At 39.2% G+C, this 20,827-nt stretch overlaps 1 protein-coding gene across 3 annotated transcripts; it reads left to right on the top strand.

Annotated features, from left to right (window-relative positions):
• Positions 1 to 3,850: 3,850 nt before the first annotated feature.
• Positions 3,851 to 19,704, top strand: NPM1 (nucleophosmin 1). Of its 3 annotated transcripts, XM_082651502.1 has the most exons (11): positions 3,851 to 4,027; positions 6,074 to 6,153; positions 6,643 to 6,762; positions 7,095 to 7,188; positions 7,749 to 7,855; positions 7,955 to 8,022; positions 12,441 to 12,498; positions 12,853 to 12,936; positions 13,785 to 13,886; positions 16,012 to 16,086; positions 19,348 to 19,704. In XM_082651502.1, exons 1-11 carry the CDS (start codon positions 3,970 to 3,972, stop codon positions 19,384 to 19,386), a joined length of 885 nt encoding a protein of 294 aa, XP_082507628.1. In that variant the 5' UTR covers positions 3,851 to 3,969; the 3' UTR covers positions 19,387 to 19,704. The 3 variants fall into 3 exon arrangements, with proteins under 3 accessions (XP_082507628.1, XP_082507627.1, XP_082507629.1); XM_082651501.1 differs by lacking the exon at positions 19,348 to 19,704 and having other exon boundaries at positions 16,012 to 16,550; XM_082651503.1 differs by lacking the exons at positions 16,012 to 16,086; positions 19,348 to 19,704 and adding an exon at positions 14,919 to 15,243.
• The last annotated feature ends 1,123 nt before the right edge of the window (positions 19,705 to 20,827 follow it).

The following is a 20,827-nucleotide window of genomic DNA, read 5'->3' on the forward strand; positions in this document are numbered from 1 at the left end:
TGTAGGGGACTTACTGAAATTTAAATTTAAGTAGCCACATGTAGTTAGTGGCAACCACACTTGACAGAGCAGCTGTAGGTCTACTAATTTATAGAAAGGATAGGGGATAAAGGGACATGTTAAATGATAACACATCTCAGTGTATAACGTGTAGACCTTGTTTGGATCCTTATTCAAACAAACCAAACATAAGAGACAACTGGGGAAATCTGAACTGGATAATTCATAATATTAGGAATTATTTAAAATTTTTACTTGTATCAATGGTATTATGTTTAAGCTTTAAAAAATTGTTCTCTCTCCAAGATTCATACTTTAGTATATAAGATGAAAATGTGTATGTCTGGGATTTTCTTTAAAGAATCCATCAGAGGGACTCCCCTGGTGGCACAGTGGTTAAGAATCCGTCTGCCAATGCAGGGGGCATGGGTTTGAGCCCTGGTCTGGGAAGATCCCACATGCCGCAGAGCAACTAAGGCCGTGTGCCACAACTACTGTGCCTGCGCTCTAGAGCCCACGAGCCACAACTACTGAAGCCCTAGAGCCCGTGCTCTGCAACAAGCAAAGCCACCGCAATGAGAAGCCCGCACACTGCAATGAAGAGTAGCCCCTGCTCGCTGCAACTAGGGAAAGCCCACGCGCAGTAACGAAGACCCAACGCAGCCAAAAATATAAATAAATAAATAAATAAATAAGTAAATTTATTTAAAAAAAATAAAGAATCCAGCGGAGGTGGAGGGGGAAGGGTGGTGGGAGGGTATACATGAAACAAGATTAGCTATATGTTGATAACTGTTGAAGCTTGGTGATGGGTATACGGTGTTCATCATCATATTCTTTCTATTTCTGTGCATGTTTGAAAATTTCCATCGCAGAATGTGTTAACAAATGAAGAGATAAATAAAAGCTAGAATTAAAAGAATAGTATATATTTTATCCTATGGAATATTATACAACTCCTAAAAAGAATTCAATGGGCCTCTATATATTATACCATGGAAAGAAGGCTAAACCACATGAGATGAAGGGAAGTTGCATAACAATTACTATGGTCTGAATGTTTGTAAGCCCTACCCCAAATTCATGTTGAAATCTTAAGCCCCAATAGTAATAATATTAGTAGGTGGGGCCTTTGGGAAGTGATTAGGTCATGAAGGTGGAGCCCTTGTGAATGGGATTAGTGCTTCTATGAGATTCTGCAGAGCTCCCCCTAGCCCTTTCCAACGATATGAGGATACAGTAAGAGGTTTGCAACCTGGAAGAGAGTCTTCACTTGACCATTCTGGCAGTCTGATCTTGGACTACCAGCCTCCAGAACTGTGAGAAATAAATTTCTGTTGTGTATAAGCTACCCAGTCTTTTTTGATAGCAGTCTGAATGGACTAAGACAGCAATATAGAAAGTATGGTCCTATTTATATAAACAGTAAAAAGATGCATTTATATTCACATATATTTGTAAGTAAATACCTGCCCTTTAACGTAGAAGTCCATTTCTTAGAACATATTTACAAAATTATTTTTAGACATCCAAAAGGATATATGTACAGATACTTAACTGTAGTGGTCTGCTTGGGCTGCCATAACGAAATACCACAGACTGGGTGGCTTAAACAACCAAAATTTCTCACAGTTTTGGAGGCTGGGAAGTCCAAGATGAAAGTGCCAGTGGATTCGACTCCTGGTGAGGGCTTTCTTCTGGCTTGCAGATGGCCTCCTTCTCACTATGTCTTCACACAGTGGAGAGAGAGAAGGCTCTGGTGTCTCTTCCTCTTCTTATAAGGGCACTAGCTTATAGATTAAGCCCATCCTTGTGACCTCATTTAACCTTTATCACCTTTTCCATGTTCTATCTCCAAACAGTCACATTGAAGATTAGGTTTTCAACTATGATTTTGGGGGAACACAAATATTCAGTCCATAACATTTACGAAAGCATTATTTCTTATAGCAAAATTATGGAGACAATTTTTGTGTCCATCTATGGAGAAATGGATAGTTAAATTATAACATATCCATATTATGACTAGTTTGGACAAATGTCCAAAATATATTTTTGAGTATAAAAAGCAAGTTGAACAATATATGAATCACACACATTAAAAAAATACCCCAAAAACCTCCTAACTATATAATCCATCCCCTCCCCCCCCGTTATATATAGTCTGGAAGTATAGTCATTCAACTACTAACAGTGATTAACCTTAGGGAATAGGAATGGGGATATGAAAAGAGGGGCATTTAACTTTTTCACTTGTATAAGCCTAAATACTTCTAATTTATTTAAAAGATAATGGGCATTCATTACACTTGTAAATCTGAAAAATGCAAAAAGTGGTTTTTTAAACCACTTGATTCCATGAGATACCTAAGTGCCTGAAATATTAAAACAGCACACGTATTTATATAACATGAGCTATGCCTCTCAAATGATTCCGGCTCTGTGCAGAGCTGCATCGAATAATCATGGTCCAGAATCCAGAAACATATTACAAAGTAGTCCCAACTTTTACTTGCATGGGCTTAAAGAACATTAGCCCCTTCTCCACTATCCTGTAACTCCTCTCTTGAGACTTTCTCATTCTAAACGTCTAAATCCTCCACAGCCACAGTCCTGTCCTCTTTTTTTTATCAGCCTTCCTCAGTTCCTTTAAATAGATATCCTTGCAAGACTCAATTTTTCTCTAGCAATCGGTCACACTCTGCGTTTTAAAAGATCCAAGAACCAGGCTGGTGAAGACTTTTCTTCAATTGGGGGAAGGGAAAAGGTGAGGAACAGCTTAGTCTATTCACATATTGCAAGCATTGATTTCTTACAAGTCATATGCCTTCTTTACAGGTCAGAACATTCTTAGAAATCCTGAGGATTCAGAACTGCACTGCCTCAGACACTGGACCCTCATATAATCCTCTGAGCTCTTTTAGTTGGATGTTAGTATTCGACTTCGAACTAGAGAACCCTGTCTATAATCACTTCATCTGTTTGGGCACCTTCCTAGCGGCCTGTTTCCTTGTCTGCAAAGCGGGGATAGTCGTGTGTGCCTCACAGGACGTTATGTGGGAACATGTTGTGGCTATATAGCCCTGTTAAAACCTTCTGTCTGGAGAAATCACCCAGGCGTGGTTCCTGCCCTGCTCACGTGGAAGAGGCCGACTTAGTCCCCTTTTGTCCCCAAATGACATAATGAGGAAGGATTTCAATTTCGAAGATGTTTGCTCAGAAACGACAGAACGATAAAAACAGAGTTGAATAAGTCTGGCCAGCAGCTACATCTTTTCTCTCCAACAGATAATACTGCGTACGGTCCACTGTCTCTGGCACCTCAAGCTTTAACTTTGGGGAAACAATGAATTCTGCGCCCAGGCCTTCAGGCGAGTCAAAAAACCCGAAGTGGTTATGCTTGTTTGGAGGCCTGCGAGGCACGAGGAGACGGAGAAAGGTGAATTGAGCTGCTCTCTGACTCACAACCGGCTCGCCCTCCGTACCTAACACAGCTAACTGTTACCGTCGCCATTTTGCAGGGTGGGCTGCGCAGTCTCCTCTAGCAAGGCCCGCGCGCCTGAGCCGGAGAGGACGTGGAAGGCTAGAAGGCGGGGAACGCGCGCTACCGGGCGTAAGCACGCGTGCGCACAGGCGGCGGCTGCGGCGGAGGGGTGGGGCCGGGGTACGAGTGCGCGTGCTCGGTGGGAGCCCGCGAAGTACCTGGAGGAGGTGGGGGACGAGGTAGAAAGGAGTGAGGTTGAAGAGCGCTTGCGCGAGAGGGCGACCGTGCGGGGAGGGGGGCTCCGGAGCACAGGCGCGGAGACGGGACTTAAGGAGCTCTCGCGAGATCTCCAGGTTGCTATATATGTGCGCAGGGAGCCCGCGTCCTTTCCCTGGTCTGATTCCGTCCTGCGTGACTGTTCCTTCGAACGGTAGTCTTTTATCTCCGTCCACTTTCTCTCCCACCGAAGTGCGTGCCACCAACCCATGGAAGATTCGATGGACATGGACATGAGCCCCCTGAGGCCCCAGAACTATCTTTTCGGTAACTGCTGGGGGGTTGGAGCGAGGCCGAGCAGGGCCTGCAGGCTTTGGTGGGGGGGCGGGATCCCATTGAGGCCTGGGTTAGCGAGGAAAGCTAAGCAGGCTGGAGGCCTGAGGGAGTGGGAAGCGAGCAGACGGGGTCCTGCCGCCTACAGGATGGGGACCCAGGAGGGGCGAGCCGGAAGCACGGAGGGGGGTGGGAAGGAGGGGCGGCCTGAAGGCTGAGGCGTCAGCGGTCCGAGGCCCAGGGCCTGAGGTAACGTGGAACCGACCGGCTGAGGGTTCGGCCGTTACGCGGGGCCCATGATGGAGCTCCGGGCACAATTATTTTCTGGGGTTTTGTGAGTTGGTAGGCTTCTCATTCCGGGCGGGGGCCTGAGGCTGAGCTCCGCGTTGGTGGTGTAGGAGGTTTTGTGGGTTCGTGGTGTGAGGAGGCTTGGGCCTCCTTTCTGGACGAGAGGAACAATTGAGCATGGCGTTGTCCTCAGGCCTCAGGGTCAGGAGCTCTCGACCGAGCTTCGGCCCCGGTGCCTCGGCTGGTTGCTGGGGGCAAGGGAGATGCGACCCGGCCCGGCCCGGCGTGAGGAGGCCGCGACCGCTGGGGAGCACGTGGTTGCCACGTGGTTGGGGGAAGGAGGGGGGTGTGGGCGCTGCATCCGGGGCTCACTGGTGTCTTGTCACCCCCGAGCCTGGGGTCCTGGGGCTTCATTGAGGCTGGTGGGCCGGAAATGTTAGGTGAAGTGGTTGGTAGCTCCAGGGCTCTTGGAAGTCTTTTGTTCGGTGCTTAACATCTATGCTGCTAGTTCTCATTTAGAGAATCCTCTTTCTGTTTCACCGCGTCCACCTCGCAGAGGAGGTACTGCCGCTCAGAGAACCGAAGTGGCTTAACGAAGGTTGCACTTGTAGGAAGAGACTACATCTAACCCCATGACCCTTGCCTCCAGATCTGATGCATTACAAATGATTTGGGGTGGGGGCTGGCTAGGGGGGGAGACTGGCGGAGGCCAGAATTACAATTAAACTTGTAATTCTATGCCAGGGTTTTGGAATTTCCCCCCTCGAGCACACCAAGTACCATACTAAGGGGCCTTCGTTGGTTTTTCAGTCTCACTAAACTGAATTGTTGAAGCCTTTGTGTCAGGCTTTAATTTAAAGTAAGTGCAAATCCTGCCCCAAATTAATTTTGTTTCCTTATATACTATGCTGAGATTTGTTAATTGAGCAATAACAGTTAAGCATCTATTCCAGTAACTATTAGGTGACAACTAAATGGGACTATTTAAATTAAATAAAGTTTAATTCTGATGGTATTTAAGACAATTTGCTTTTTCATGAATGGTAGTAGTAACATGCACTATGCATTAAGGCTTTTACTTCTAGCATTTTGAAAAGCTGGCGTTTCTGATCAGTTTACATCAAAATTTATATCAAAATTTTTGTGTTAACTCTTGCTATTGGAAGTATCCCTAGGATATTTCTATTGTCTTAAACATAATTTCTGAACAGAATTTAATGTACATCATTTCTGTTACTTCGAAGATGGAATGTTGACCCCTGTAATGAGTTTTAGTTCTTTTACATTTGTAGTTTTTCTGTTGTAAATGCAAGCTGTTGATGTAGGTGTTTGTGTAACCATTGTCATTTCTAAATTTGGCACCTGGGAGTTTTGGTAGGTAATTCAACTTTAAAATAATATATATATATTATATATATATATATAATATATATGGGATTTTATCAACATTGTATGTTAGGGTTGGTTTCAGTTCTAGGTTTACTAAATTTTTGATTCTGTTTCTACATGAGAATAGTAGTGTAGTTGAGCATAAAATAATGTAGTGGGAAGTGGAATTTATAAAGCTCTGTATGGATGTTATTTGATGTTTATATTTTGTGTTCAAGAAATCCAGGAAGAGGTACTTCTGCCTTGCCTTTTGGTAGCTAGAATAGTAAAAATTAGTTCACAAGTTAACTTTTTGGTTACACACACTGAATTTTTAGTGTTATTTTTCTCCTTGTTATAGTTGAATTTTTTCTTCATTTACAGGTTGTGAACTAAAGGCCGACAAAGATTATCACTTTAAGGTGGATAATGATGAAAATGAGCACCAGTTATCTTTAAGAACGGTACTTAAACTTTTCAAAATAAACTACTTAACATTTGATTTCAGTCTCTTAGTTCCTATTCGTGTGGATTAATACTTATTTTACAGCAGTATTTTTCTTTCCTTATTTATGTTCTTCGCTTCTACAGTTGTATTAAAATGCCCTTCAGGGTAGTGATAAATATAAATCTTATTTGTTCTCCACAGACACTAGCCTATAGCCTACTACTTAACTTCTAGGTGGCCAGTAAAAGGTGGTTTGTACTTAGGCATGGGTGATGACACAAACATCTTTGTCATCAAATGCATTTTTATGTAATTGTTAAGATTTACCAAATATGAGAAATTGTCAAAGTCACATAAAACTTGAAAACAACATTGTGCTCAAGTCAGTTTCCCATCAGTGGTAATAATGAAAGGTTTATAATTGTTCTGATTTTTTAAAACAACTGGTTGGGGGGGTTGTAAAATGGTGGAAACTTAAGTTGAAGTACTGTTCTTCTATTCACAGGTCAGTTTAGGGGCTGGTGCAAAGGATGAATTGCACATTGTCGAAGCAGAGGCAATGAATTATGAAGGCAGTCCAATTAAAGTAACACTGGCAACTTTGAAAATGTCTGTGCAGCCAACGGTAAGGGCACATTTACACTTTGGATTTTATGTCAAATTCTGATTCTGTTGCCTTAAGGTGAGTGTCATTTAGGTTACAAGGAGATTGGGGAATTTGGTTTGGTTTTTTCCTAGTAGTCACAGCTGCATATTCTGTCACTGGTGTTGACTGATCATCGTGGTGGTAGCTGCTTGTTTATCAGAGGTGGAAAAAACAGGTTCACTGATTTGTTCATTTGGCTTATGGGTTTGCTTGTTCAGAAACATTTTTAAGTTATGAACAGATTTTATACCTAACATGTAACCATTTTTTTCCCCCACAATATTTAGTGATTTATAATTTCTTCTTTTTAGGTTTCCCTTGGGGGCTTTGAAATAACACCACCTGTGGTCTTACGGTTGAAGTGTGGTTCAGGGCCTGTGCATATTAGCGGACAGCACTTAGTAGGTATGTTATTTTTATGTTATGATGCTTATTTTTAATGCAGTTACTTTGTTCCCAATTTGGACTTTATAAAGTATGCTTAGTTCTAGTACGGCTGTCTGTAATAGGTTCAAGTGGGAATCTAGGGGCTTCCCTGGTGGCGCAGTGGTTGAGAGTCCGCCTGCCGATGCAGGAGACACGGGTTCGTGCCCCGGTCAGGGAAGATCCCACATGCTGTGGAGCGGCTAGGCCCACGAGCCTGCGTGTCCGGAGCCTGTGCTCCACAATGGGAGAGGCCACAACAGTGAGAGGCCCGCATACCACCAAAAAAAAAAGAGAGAGAGAGAGAATCTAGTAATTTATAACTAGAAGAGCCTGGTGTTTTGCATGTAAAACCTAGTAATGAGTATTAGTCCACCAAATTCCTTTTAAAAAATTTTGTTCTTTTTTTTTTTATTTTTACTGTTTTTCTAATAGAATCTGAGTTTTAAAATACTCATTACTGTGTCTTATCAGTGCCCTTTTTTCTGAGTTCTTGCTGTTGGTTGAATTTTAATAGTGGCTAATAAAGAATTTTATTTTAGCTGTGGAGGAAGATGCAGAGTCAGAAGATGAAGAGGAGGAGGATGTGAAGCTCCTAAGTATATCTGGAAAGCGTTCTGCCCCTGGAAGTGGTAGCAAGGTTCCACAGGTACAGATGCAATTTACTATACATAATTTATTCTGGCCTTTAGTTTGGTAGTTTGGATTAGTACTTACTTACGAGTGTGTGTCCAATTATTTTTTTAAGAAAAAAGTAAAACTTGCTGCTGATGAAGATGAAGATGATGATGATGACGACGACGATGATGATGAAGAGTAAGTAGTATGCCCTTAGAAACCTGACATTGTTGTATGGGGGGTTATAAAAACGATTTACCAAAATCATGATTAGTGGTTGTCAGTTTGTGTTAAATGAGCTGAGTTAAAGGATGGAATATGCAGCACTTCCCAGATGTATTTGACTAGGTGCCTTTTTTCTGAGGAAGGTTTAGTGGACACATTACTGTATGCTAAGTCTGTATTTTACGCTGAACAGTTTATAATAAATGGGTTGGGCATAAAGAGAATCTGAATAGTTCCAGCTATATTCATTTTGTAAGTTGTCACTTGAGGATTTTTTTTCCCCACAAAGGATTTTGGCATATGGTTGTCCTGGTCCTTATGAGAAAATTAGATTCTAAAAGAGAATAGGATTTTGCTGGAGAACTTAAAATTTGGTTGTAAACAAGATTTGATATGTTTGTTAAACTAGGTCAGATTATGGTAAAGTTACAAACACGCTATGAAATAAAATGCTCCTCATAATTAGTCTTTCCTATATGCAGCCATATCAGAAATTTATTAATATTGAATTTTTAATTGCTTGTCAGCTTTGTTCTTGAGTTCTCAGGTTGGTCCAATATATATTTACTGAAAACAATTGAAATGGAATCTAAGACTGAGAGAACATGCACTAATTTGATGATCAGATCTGCAAAGTAGGTTTTCAGTGACCTCAACTAGCCAAGCTGGTAGCCCTTTAAAAAGGCCTTTGAGCATGACAGTGGAAGCAGAAAATAGGAAAGAGTTGAATGCTTAAAAAATTCAGGGGGCTTCCCTGGTGGCACAGTGGTTGGGAGTCCACCTGCCAATGCAGGGGACACGGGTTCGTGCCCCTGTCTGGGAGGATCCCACATGCCGCGGAGTGGCTGGGCCCGTGAGCCATGGCCGCTGAGCCTGTGCGTCTGGAGCCTATGCTCCGCAAAGGGAGAGGCCACAACAGTGAGAGGCCCGCATACCACACACACACACACAAAATTCAAAATTACCTGCATGTTAAACTTAAAAACAAACTCAATATAGTTGGTGTTTGTTACTACTTGACTATGCCTGAGCTTTGGAAGATTTCCTGTCTTTAAAATGGGGATAATTCCTGATGTAACTACAGTGTAAATAGTTTACGTTCTTGTCTTCCATGTCTTCTCTAAGCTGTCTTTTAAGTTAGGTGGTGAGGGAGGAATGAAAAGTGTAGATGGTGACAAGGTCCAAATCGGTAAGTTTTCATAAAAGGGAAAAAAGGGTAGTCAGATACATGTATAAGTAGAGGCAGTTAATGGATCCCTTGAGGATAACAAGTCTTAGAAGATTCCATTGGTTAGGGGGCAATGAAAACGTTAAGAGGAGCCCCAAGGTTTGTTAGTTAAAAGTAGTTATTATGTGGAAATTGTAAGCCATAATCCAAGAAGGCTTGGAACCCACAAAATAAAAGGCAGATCAGTTGGTTCTGTTCTGGGGATGGAAGGGGTATGGTATGGGGTTGGTTGACTGCTGTTGATGTAAGCAAGAAAAGCTGAAGACCATGTAGTACATTAAAAGTTAGTATGACCAACACAACATTGTTAATCAACTATACTCCAATATAAAATAAAAAGTTAAAAAAAAAAGTTAGTATGGCTTACAGATACATCCTGGGTGGATTATTCTGGGTGGCCAGGGAGCTATAAGGGGTGACTTAGGAGGACAGTTTTTAGGGGGCCCTGAAAATGTTAGGCGTTCAAGCATGGCTGGCATGGGGCCCCCGTGGGGCCAGAGTGGCCATTCCCCAAGTGGCTCATGGTTATGGCTGGGTCCTGGGGCAGCATGGGCTGTGCTTTCTTACAAGTTCAGTGTTGTTTCCACAGGGGCCAGATCAGGTGAGGGGGTGGTGGAGAGTGTTCCTTGTTTTTCATTGAGGTGGCAATGGGATTTGCCTAGGTGCCACCCAGGAAAATATCTGTTACTTAAAAAATAAAGGGTGGTTCTCCATAAACACCCTTTTCCCCTATTTTATTAGGGAATATCCTAATAAAACTGCTTACAGTAGTGGTTTTATAGAAACCATTGTCATCTTTTTTTTAGTGTGGGGTAGCCCATGCAGGTATTGGGTGCTAGGGCCAAAATTGACAAATCACTGTTAAAAATTACTTAAAAGACGTTATATGCCTTTAAATGTATACTACATGGTATTTTATCCAGTTAACATAGCAGATTTTTTACCCCTGTATTGGAAAGAAGTGTTTCTTTGGTTGCACATGGGTGAAGTTACTCCTGTTTTTTATTTAGACTATGTAGTGTGGAAGAGAAACCATTTTGGCCAGTATATAATGTTTGGTTTGTGAAGTAATTACAATTTAAACCAATTCCACCATTTGCTGATTCGTACTTATTCGTGGACTTCTCCAGTGATTGGATTTTTTCCCCCCAGTTCCTCCATTTAGAGTGTACAGTTTGGTGCTTTATAGTGTATATGCACAGTTGTGCAGCCAATTTCAGAACATTTCATCACCTCAGAAAGAAACTATGCTATAACCCCTCATCTTCCCCAGCTCTAGTCAACCACTAATGTACTTTTTGTATTTTATAGATTTGCCTGTTTTGGATATTTCATATAAATGGAATCATACAATATGTGCTCTTTTGTGGCTGGTTTGTTTAACTTAGCACAATGTTTTGTGGGTTTTTTTTTTTTGCGGTACGAGGGCCTCTCACTGTTGTGGCCTCTCCCGTTGCAGAGCACAGGCTCCGGATGTGCAGGCTCAGTGGCCATGGCTCACGGGCCCAGCCACTCCGCGGCATGTGGGATCTTCCCGGACCGGGGCACGAACCCGTGTCCCCTGCATCGGCAGGCGGACTCTCAACCACTGTGCCACCAGGGAAGCCCTATCACAGTGTTTAAGATTCATCCTTGTAGCATGTAGCAGTACTTTTACTCGTTTTGTATTTTTGAACTGTAAGAACTTTTTATATATTTTGGAAACAAATCCCTTATCAGGTAGAATTTACAAACATTTTCTCCCATTCCATGGGTTGTCTTTATACTCTGTTGGTGGTCCTTTACAGAAAAACTTAAATTTCATAAAGTTTGGTTTATTTCTTTTATTGTTTTCGGTGTCAGACCTAAGAAACCATTGCCAAATCTTCAAAAAGTTTTATAGTTTCAGCTCTTACCTTTTATCCGTTTTGAATTGATTTTTGTATCTATTGTGAGGTAGGAGGCAGTTTTATTTTTTTTTTTTGATTGTGGATATCCGGTAATCCCAGCACCATTTGTGAAAGACTTTTCCCCATTGAATGGTCTTTGCCCCCTTTTTGAAAATAGTTACTATAAATGTATATTTACTTTTGGACTCTTCAGTTCCATGTCTATCCTTCCGCCGGTGAAACATTATTCTGATTTCTGTTGCTTTGTACTTTTTATAGATTTTAGTTTGTAATTACTTAATGTGAATGCTTCACCTTTGTTCTTTTTCAAGATTGATTTTGGCTACTTTGGGTTCCTAGAGTTTCAGTGTGAGTTTTAGGATCAGTTTCTATGGAGATACCAGCTAGGATTCTTTTAGGGGTTGTGTTAAATCTGTAGATTAATTTGGAGAGTTGCCACCTTAATATTTACTGGTCCATGAATTTGGAATGTTTCTATTTATTTTAATTTATTTAAATAACTTCATTTTCAAAAATTTATTTTCAGTTGTAAAAAACATAACACCATATTTCCCATCTTAACTGTTTTTTAAGTGTGCAGTTCAGTAGCGTTAATCATAATCACATTGTTGTGTAACGTCTCAAGCTCATCTAGTTACACTGAAAACCATAACCGTTGAACAAAAAGTCCCCATTTCCACCTCTCCCCTGCCAGCCACCAGTCTACTTTTGGTTTCTATAAAGACTGATTCCTTTAGATACCTCATATAAGTGGAATCATACAGTATTTGTCTTTTGTGACTGTTCTTTCACTTAGCATAATGTCCTTAAGGTTCATCCATGTGCTACATTTGAGGATTTCCCTAAGACTGCATATTCCCTGATATAGATACGTATATGACATTTTCCCTACAATTTGTTGATGAACATTTGGGTTGCTGCTTTTTTGGGAGTGGGGGGCGGGTTGGCTCACACCGTGCTGCATGCGGGATCTCTTAGTTCCCCAACCAGGGATTGAACCTGTGCCCCGCTGCAGTGGAAGTGCGGAGTCCTGACCACTGGACTGCCAGGGAATTCCCTGGGTTGCTTCTACCACTTGGTAATTGTGAATAATGTTGCAGTGAAAATGAATTCGTGTTCAAGATTGTGCTGTCAGTTCTTTTGTCAACCCACAAAAGTTTGAAAGCTCTTCATGCTTTGAATGACTAAACTTGTAGGTTCATCCACTTTCTGGATAAGCTTTCTAGATTTGTTGAGTGCATTGAATCAGTAATAAGGACTTATTTCATTTGTAGTGATGATGATGATGACTTTGATGATGAGGAAGCTGAAGAAAAAGCTCCAGTAAAGAAAGTAAGTAAGATACAGTAGTATAAGATTATCAGAAATAGCTAATAACAAAATGATGGGAATTTTTGCCATTGGCTTGTTTTGTGGTTATTGAAAATTGTCTTAGGAGAAGATGATCTCATACTTCAAATTTTTCTTGAGTAGGGCTATCCTGGAAACTTTTCTAATAGTGGGGAATTACCTATTTTCTTTATATAGCCTTCTGTCTGTTTGTTAACCCTTTTGTAATCTTTTGTCGAAATGATTGTTTCTCTTAGCCTGACTGCTGCTTTTGCCATGGTTTGGGGCAGTTTTATTTGTACTAATATGTCTGTTATGTAGGGAGGGGCATTGACTAAGATTAATTTGTAATTGCAGTCTGTACGAGATACTCCAGCCAAAAATGCACAAAAATCAAACCAGAATGGAAAAGACTCAAAACCATCAACACCAAGATCAAAAGTAAGTGGTAACATACAAATACAAGCTCCATTGAAGTAGTTAGGTTCTTCTGTGGAAGAATCTACTTTTAAAAATTTGGTAGGTCTTTGGAGAACGCCTGTAGCTGGTGTCGAAGAGCTAAGATGTGATTATTTTATTGGTAATCACTGTCATATAGTTAGACAGTTGACCCTTGAACAACATAGGCTTAAACTGCATGGGTCCATTTATCACGGTTTTTTTTTTTTTTTGTAAATGCTACAGTACTGCATATCCACGTTTGGTTGAATCTGGATGCAGAGGAACCACAGATGTGGAGGGCCGACAAGTTATACACAGATTTTTGGCCACGTGGAGGGCTGGCGTCACCTGTTGACATTCAAGGGTCAACTGTATATTGCCGTGGCTTTCTAATGGGGGAGAAAGCCGACAGAAAGATTTTTATTGTGGTACAAACAGTTGTGTCATATAAGGGTTCTTGCTTGTTGAAAGGTATGTTTATCGCATAGTGCAGTTTCTGGTGCTGGCCGCATGTTGGGAGATTATCATTTAAATGCTATGGAATGGGCCCCAGGCATCAAGCTGCGTTAACTTTGTTGCTTCATTCTTGGGGACCTTCTGGTTTCTTTTTTTGATAATATACTTTAAGTGTAGAACTGACCTTGTGTTGAATATAAATGCAGGCTCAAACTATTTCCTATTCCTTTCTTAAGCAATAATTTAAAAATAATTGTTGAGACACGAATTCATTTAACTCAATTCTGGTGTATACTTGTTTTTACAAAGGACTGTAAGAATTTTGTTGAGAAAATCCAGGTAGAGTGGGTCTTAAGAGTTCTTATGATGTTAAAATTCGCCTTTTTTCCCAGGGTCAAGAATCCTTCAAAAAACAGGAAAAAACTCCTAAAACACCGAAAGGACCTAGCTCTGTAGAAGACATTAAAGCAAAAATGCAAGCAAGTATAGAAAAAGTGAGTAAAATTGTCTTCCTTAAAGGAACTAAATTGGTAATTTTACCTTTCTGGGGTTTAGAACAGGACTCTTCCTCATTTTTTATAGTTAATATACTTGCCCTTGTGTGAAATTATCTCAAAAATGAATTACTAGTTACTTACATTAATTTATAGTCTCTGTTGATTTTTTTGCATATTTGAAGTGACATATGCTTTATTTTCCATTATAAAAGGAATACAAGTAAGTTGATTGTAAGATATATTCTTACCTTAGATGTTAAAATGAGAGCATTTCCCTTCACCTGTTCTGGTCATGGGATGCCACAGTACCAGCAGAGGGCGTTTGAGTCTTCTAAAATTGCAAACAGCTGGAAAAGTAGTCTTTGGCCGCTTGGTGTTGTAGTTTTTAAAAAAATTACTCGTGTTTGACTGTAGTCAGAAACATTCTCCAACAAATTGAGTCATTTCTATTTGCCATTTGCACCAAGATGTCACCAGGCAATACGTGTGATAATATCTTGAATTTGAGTGACTAACGTGTTTACATTTAGTCTCCTTTTGTCTTAGTGGAAATGTGTGAAAAGAGGATTAGCTTTTTTCCTACTTGCCTTGCTTGATTTGGGGTGGGGGGGATGCACTTAGTAAACTTCAGTGAACTCCGGAGTATGGAGTAATTGGTTTTAATGCCTTGAAACACATTTGAGAGAAACTTTAAAATTCTGTGAATATTCTCAGACCCCAATTATTGAGAATAAATGCGGGATGGTGAGGAAAAGTTACTGACTCCCTTTCCCTATGTTTTTTCTGTGCTCTCTAGGTTCTACATGGCTTCGTAGATTTCCTTTCATTGTGCAGTTATGAGTCAGTTGGAAAACTAACATTTTAGAACCAGAATGTATTTCTTGATTTTGCTTTAGTACTACTGTAAACCTTTTAGCCTTCCTGGTATCGCTGCTTTATTTTTATCCCTTGCGTACCGTTCTAAAATGACATTTTAGATACCCCTCCCCCTAATTTTAATATGGTCCTATCTCCTTGGTTTAATTGCAGGCGCATTGAACAATCCTGGGCACTACTGGTAAATTAAGCCCAAAGATGGGGAGAGAGGAAAAGGAGAGACAAATATAGTCCAAACTGAGTATCATCAACAATCCAGACTGAAGTCTTCTATTTTAACTCAATCCCCTTTCCTGATTTGCCACCCACCCATACCCCGCTTCCAGGCTGGAAGCAATCTCTTGATCTTCTAAAACACTTTCTTTTGACTGCTGTGATCCAGTGAACCTTATACTTTGCTTTCTATTACTTGTGCATTTGCCTCACCTCTTTGACCATATTTTAATCACCTTTGTATCTCCCTAGCTGCTCAATAAATATTTGAATCAAATAAGAATGTATGTGACAATAATTTAAAAGTGTAAATTATAGTGAGGTTTATTTTCTAGGTGATGAGGCAGTTAAGTATCTTACACCATACCTGAAGCCTTCTTGATCCTTTTAAAATGCACAGAAGATTCAGGTTACAAGGAAAATCAAAATTTAGTTATCAAAATAGGAAACAAAAGTGAAAAAATTAATGCGTTAAGGTAATTCCAGAGCAGAGATAAGTATAAACGTTTCAAGATTTTTGAAAATATTTGGTGACATATACTTTGAAAATAATTTGGTGTTACTACTATTGTGCTTTCTTCCCTGTGTCCATAATTGAAAGGAATGGCGAAGTTTAGAGTTTAGTGAAATGTATTTGGTCCTGGGTGGTAGAGGATGGTGATAAAGCCGACTTGTTAGATAAATACAGTAGGCAGTCAAGTTGATGGTTGAGTTCCTGAAGAATCACAAGCATAGCTTATACTTCGTGTTTTTAGAGTGGCTGGGTGGGGGCAGGGAATTTGAAACTTGGACAAACCTTATTCAGTATGAGAGTACTTGTGGAAGACCTAGGTCCTAATATGTTATACAAACATGTCTTTCTAGGCCTAAAAAAGGATTTATTCAGTATTAAAATGAAGGAGTTGAAGAGACAAGGAATGAATCACAATGATCCATATAATAAACAGCACTCAAATCTTTGAGGAATTTCTAACAATCTCCCTCAAAAACAATGTTTCTATACTTACCCTTAATAATGCTTTTGTCTCAATAGGGTGGTTCCCTTCCCAAAGTGGAAGCCAAATTCATCAATTATGTGAAGAATTGTTTCCGGATGACTGACCAGGAGGTAACTGAACTTTGTTGGAGACATGATCAAATCCAAAATTTTTATTGTGACTTATTATGGCTATTTGTTTAGTCTCTTTAGGTGTTGGCTTCTTTTAAAATGTTCCTAACCACAGACAATACTTCAGATTAAATACATGGAAACTCTTAAGAATTTAGTTGGCAGAGACTGAGGAGATAACTTTTTTCGTACATTTTTCCCAGCTTTTATATAGTTGGTAAATTATCTCTTGGTTACTGAACTCAGTTTTGCTTTTGGTACTATGTTGGCTAAGGAAATGAGCTGCGGTTTTCCTTGCTGCTCCATTTGGCTACTTGGGTCAGTCTGTTCTTTGCTTTCTTGTGAGTTGGCAGAGATGATTTTCTCCATAGATGTTATGAGAAGCACATTTTGCTGAAATCAACCGAAGTGTAAAATCAGTTGAGTTAGATCTTGTATTTCTTAATGTGAAGAAGGTATTTTGTCAATAGAAGAAAATTTTTATTTTCTAAATAAATATTCTATTTATTCTAAAAATAAATTTATTTTTACTGTCTTATTTATAGTTGCTGACTCGCAGATTGTAAAGGAAAATGTAAAAGCAGTTACACAGGGTTGCTAGGCATCATGTACATACAGGACATATTCTGTGTTTAATGGTTTTTGTCAGCGCTCCCTAAGTCTCCTGTATTCAGCTTTCTTCAATAAATCAAATTTGTTATTTAGAGATCTTTTTCTACCACAGTATTTAGTACTTAAATCACTTAAAATGGCAGCACTATTTTTCTCAGTTTGAAACCCTTTCAGTGGTTTAATACTCTTTACTTGTTTATTGTGAATTCAGCCTTCCTTGTTGTGGTCACGAGATGACCAGTTTCAATCTTTTCGATTCTTTTCGTTGCTATTCTGTTTTTGTGTATATTTGAATCCCAAAAAGCCAGTGTAAATTATGTGAATTTTCTGCGGACATTTAGTAAACATAAAAGTCCTTTTAAAACTATGCAGTGTGTAATTGTCAATTCAGTATTGAAAATGGTAGAAAGTGAGATATATAAACCATCATCTATAACAGGTAAGCATAAGAGCTATATAATTTTTTCAGCTAATACCAAAGCAAGTGGTAAAATAAAATTTTTGATTAAGAAAAATTCAGGTGAAGATAAAGTAACTAAAGTTGCAAGGGCCTTCCAAACAGCGTAACGTCAGTCTTGCAGCTGAAAATGACTGAATTCACTGCTATCAGAAATATTTTCTGACTTAAAAACTGAAAGCTGTTTTCAAGTGCCAGGATTAAATTTCTGCAATAATAAAAAATATATCTCAGTTTACTATTATGAAATTATCAAAACACTGAATATGTCACATTTTTATGGCATAGCTGCAGATGTAAGTAATCACAATGTGTAAAATACCTTCCCATTACTTGTGCAGTTTATCTTCTGCAAAAGAGTTGTTTATGAGGATTTGGGTAATAAAATCCAGATGGAACCTGAGAAATAATAGCAAATTTTTGCAGAAACTCTTGAATTTAAAGAGTTAATGAAAAAAATTGTACTGCCTTTTGTGGAAAGACTACAGATAAAAACCTTGCTGAATGTTTATATAAAGGTGCAAGCAGTATTTACTCGAAGTTGAAGCAAAACATGATGTATTCGAAGGTGTTTTCTGTCCCATTCAATATTCTATATAATACGTAAGTCAAGTAGCGTCTGGCTTTTTTTTTTTTTACATTAGAGTGTCATGAAAATGTTCTTCAGTATTTGTATTCAACGTAATGATTAGCGAATGACTGATATTTGTTGACATGGTATTCAGTTCTATTGCATTTGAAATCCAATGGCTGTGTTTAAAAACAGTATTTAAGAAAATCCTATTTATTTGAAGCACTGAAACACTTTGAAGAAAAGGCCCCCAAAGTTCTTTTAAATAATCCATTGAGTGAAACCTGCTTATTTAAATGTCTCTTCAGCAGTAGGACCACGTAAATTAAAAGAAGAGAAAAGTCATTGAAATTCTCCATTGCTTTAAAAGAACTTGTTGAATCCTTTGAACAGTTGACAAAAACATCAAGACTGTTTTTTTTTAAGAGGCATTATTCATGAATAGGAAAAGAAACACCAACTTGAAGTAGATAATTAATACTGCACTTACATGATTGTCATTTGAAATGTTTTTTATCACTTGAAGATTTTGGCTCTTTTACATGGATGTTACTAAATACCAGCATGAGAACAAGTAGAATGAATTATATGTTGAAGAGGGATGTAGAAATTGATGAGGGATCTCTTCTTTTTGGTCATTGGACAATATTTTTTTATTTTAATTTTTATTTTTTATTATTATTTTTTTTGCGGTACGCGGGCCTCTCGCTGCTGTGGTCTCTCCCGTTGCGGAGCACAGGCTCTGGACATGCAGGCTCAGCGGCCGTGGCTCACGGGCCCAGCCACTCCACAGCATGTGGGATCTTCCCGGACCGGGGCACGAGCCCGTGTCCCCTGCGTCCGCAGGCGACTCAACCACTGTGCCACCAGGGAAGACCTGGATAATATTTTAAATCATTAGACTTGAAGAATGGAAAAGCAAGTTAGTCATGGAAGATGGTGTTCTGTGTTTCAGCAAACCAGAAGAGCTTGTCTGAGTAGCTAATATGGCAGAACATGTTAAATATATATAGTGTCTCATAATGCTAATGCTAGTATGTGTTCTCATTAATGAAATAATTTGGATGTGACCACTGTATAAACTTAAAAGGTAAACAAAATATAAGACTGTAATTAAGGAATTTTATTATGCAAAATAAGGAACTGTTGAGATCCCACATCATCAGGGAAATATAACTAGAGGTAAAAAAAGATGTAACTTTGGTATATTTATATAGTTTATTTCAGATAAGCGTACTTACTTTTATGTGTGCCGTGTACAGGTGCATGTTTTTCTCTAAATCTGGCAGCCTGAAAGCAGATAACATGGAGGCAACATTGGCCTAACTGGTCTTTGTTTCCTTAACTAAATATCTAAGTTGTTAAATGTATATTAGTATAAAAGTGATTTTGCGTACAAAAATCACATGATTTTATGCCTGAATCGAAGTATTTGAAATTAAATTATGCCTAAGTATAAATTTCCTTGAAATCAGTTCTTAATTATCTAGAGTGAACCTTTTTGGTGGTAGAATGAAAAATAGATATGTTGAATTGTACAGAGACGTGGTTTAATTTATTGGGGTGTATGAAGTGTTGTGGTTTTTTAACCACATTTCTTTTCTCTTTTTTTTTTTTCCAGGCTATTCAAGATCTCTGGCAGTGGAGGAAGTCTCTTTAAGAAAATAGTTTAAACAGTTTGTTAAAATTTTCCGTCTTATTTCATTTCTGTAACAGTTGATATCTGGCTGTCCTTTTTATAATGCAGAGTGAGAACTTTCCCTACCGTGTCTGATAAATGTTGTCCAGGTTCCATTGCCAAGAATGTGTTGTCCAAAATGCCTGTTTAGTTTTTAAAGATGGAACTCCACCCTTTGCTTGGTTTTAAGTATGTATGGAATGTTATGATAGGACATAGTAGTAGTGGTGGTCAGACAAATGGAAATGGTGGGGAGACAAAAATATACATGTGAAATAAACTCAGTATTTTAATACAGTAGCACTGTTTCTCTTTCTGTTATCCTCTTTGTACTTCGTCAAAGAAATACGTGTACATAGTAAAAGTGTCAAATAGTATTCCAAAATCTCTAAAATAGTATCCTGCCCTACCCCTCCAAATAGTTCTGCTTCTCAGAGTTAACCAATCTATTTTTCATCAAGAGGGCTTAGTGCTTTTACCTTACCACCTCTTAATAATAGTTAATTATAATCAAATGTTCATCAGACCTTCTTATCCACCTATCCTAGCCTTTTCACTCCCAAAGAAAATCTGGCATGTTAAGTAGCCTGCAGCAGCCTTTCTCAACCTGGGTTCTTTATCTGAACCAGAACACAAAATTATTTCTGTGACTGTTTTCTTAATTTATCCAAAATAGTACATATTTGAGATCCATAGGGGAAGTTAATTTATTGCATGTGGTGGTTATGTGAGGACATTCAGGAACTAAACCTTGGGACCCCTTCATCTGTTAGACCAAAATTCAATTGCATGATGGTCAGGGCTAGATTCCTGTTCTGCTTGTTTTGCTGTGGTATATCCTCCAGTAGTTTCCCAATAGATGGGGGAAGTATTCTGATTTTTTTTGCATACCTGAAAACATCTTGATTTTTGACATCAAATTACATGCTGCCTTGTAAGCCGAATCTTTTTCTCTGAATTTTGGGTGTGAGCTGCCTTATTTGGCCTCGTCTATTCCATTTTTGTGTATTCTTTGTATATGACCAGTTTTTCTGAGAGCTAATTAAGATTGCTTTATTGCTGGTGTTCTGGAATTTTATGTGTCTCGTAGACTTGTTCTTGGGCCCTTGGGTGGACTGTGGGTCTGTTCTCCAGAGATGCAGTTCTCTGGTCTGGGCCTTTTACTTGGGAGATTTTACCCTTCTACTTAACTCCCATCCATTCTTAGGCCTTCTGTTTGATTCTCTTGGATGTTTTTCTTCATTCCTTTTTGTTTAAACTTTAGGAGAGAGACTTTATTTTCTGTCTTCAAATTTGTGTTGCTTTTATTTTTTTTAACTTCCAAATGCTCTTGCTTGGTTCTTGGGATGCACTATGTAGAGTCTGAAGAAACTTTTTCTCATTCCATGCATTGTTTACTTGTTTCCCTCCCGCACCAGCCTGT

This window comes from Grampus griseus, assembly GCF_964374135.1.
Source record: "Grampus griseus genome assembly, chromosome: 3".
Classification (NCBI taxonomy): Eukaryota; Metazoa; Chordata; class Mammalia; order Artiodactyla; family Delphinidae; genus Grampus; species Grampus griseus.

Bases quoted from the DNA above. Each gene is read 5' to 3' on its own strand.
- NPM1 (XM_082651501.1), top strand. From the start codon at position 3,970: ATGGAAGATTCGATGGACATGGACATGAGCCCCCTGAGGCCCCAGAAC. The intron at 6,154-6,642 runs GTACTTAAACTT...TTCTATTCACAG, and splicing joins ACCAGTTATCTTTAAGAACG to GTCAGTTTAGGGGCTGGTGC. The intron at 12,499-12,852 runs GTAAGTAAGATA...TTGTAATTGCAG, and splicing joins AAAAAGCTCCAGTAAAGAAA to TCTGTACGAGATACTCCAGC.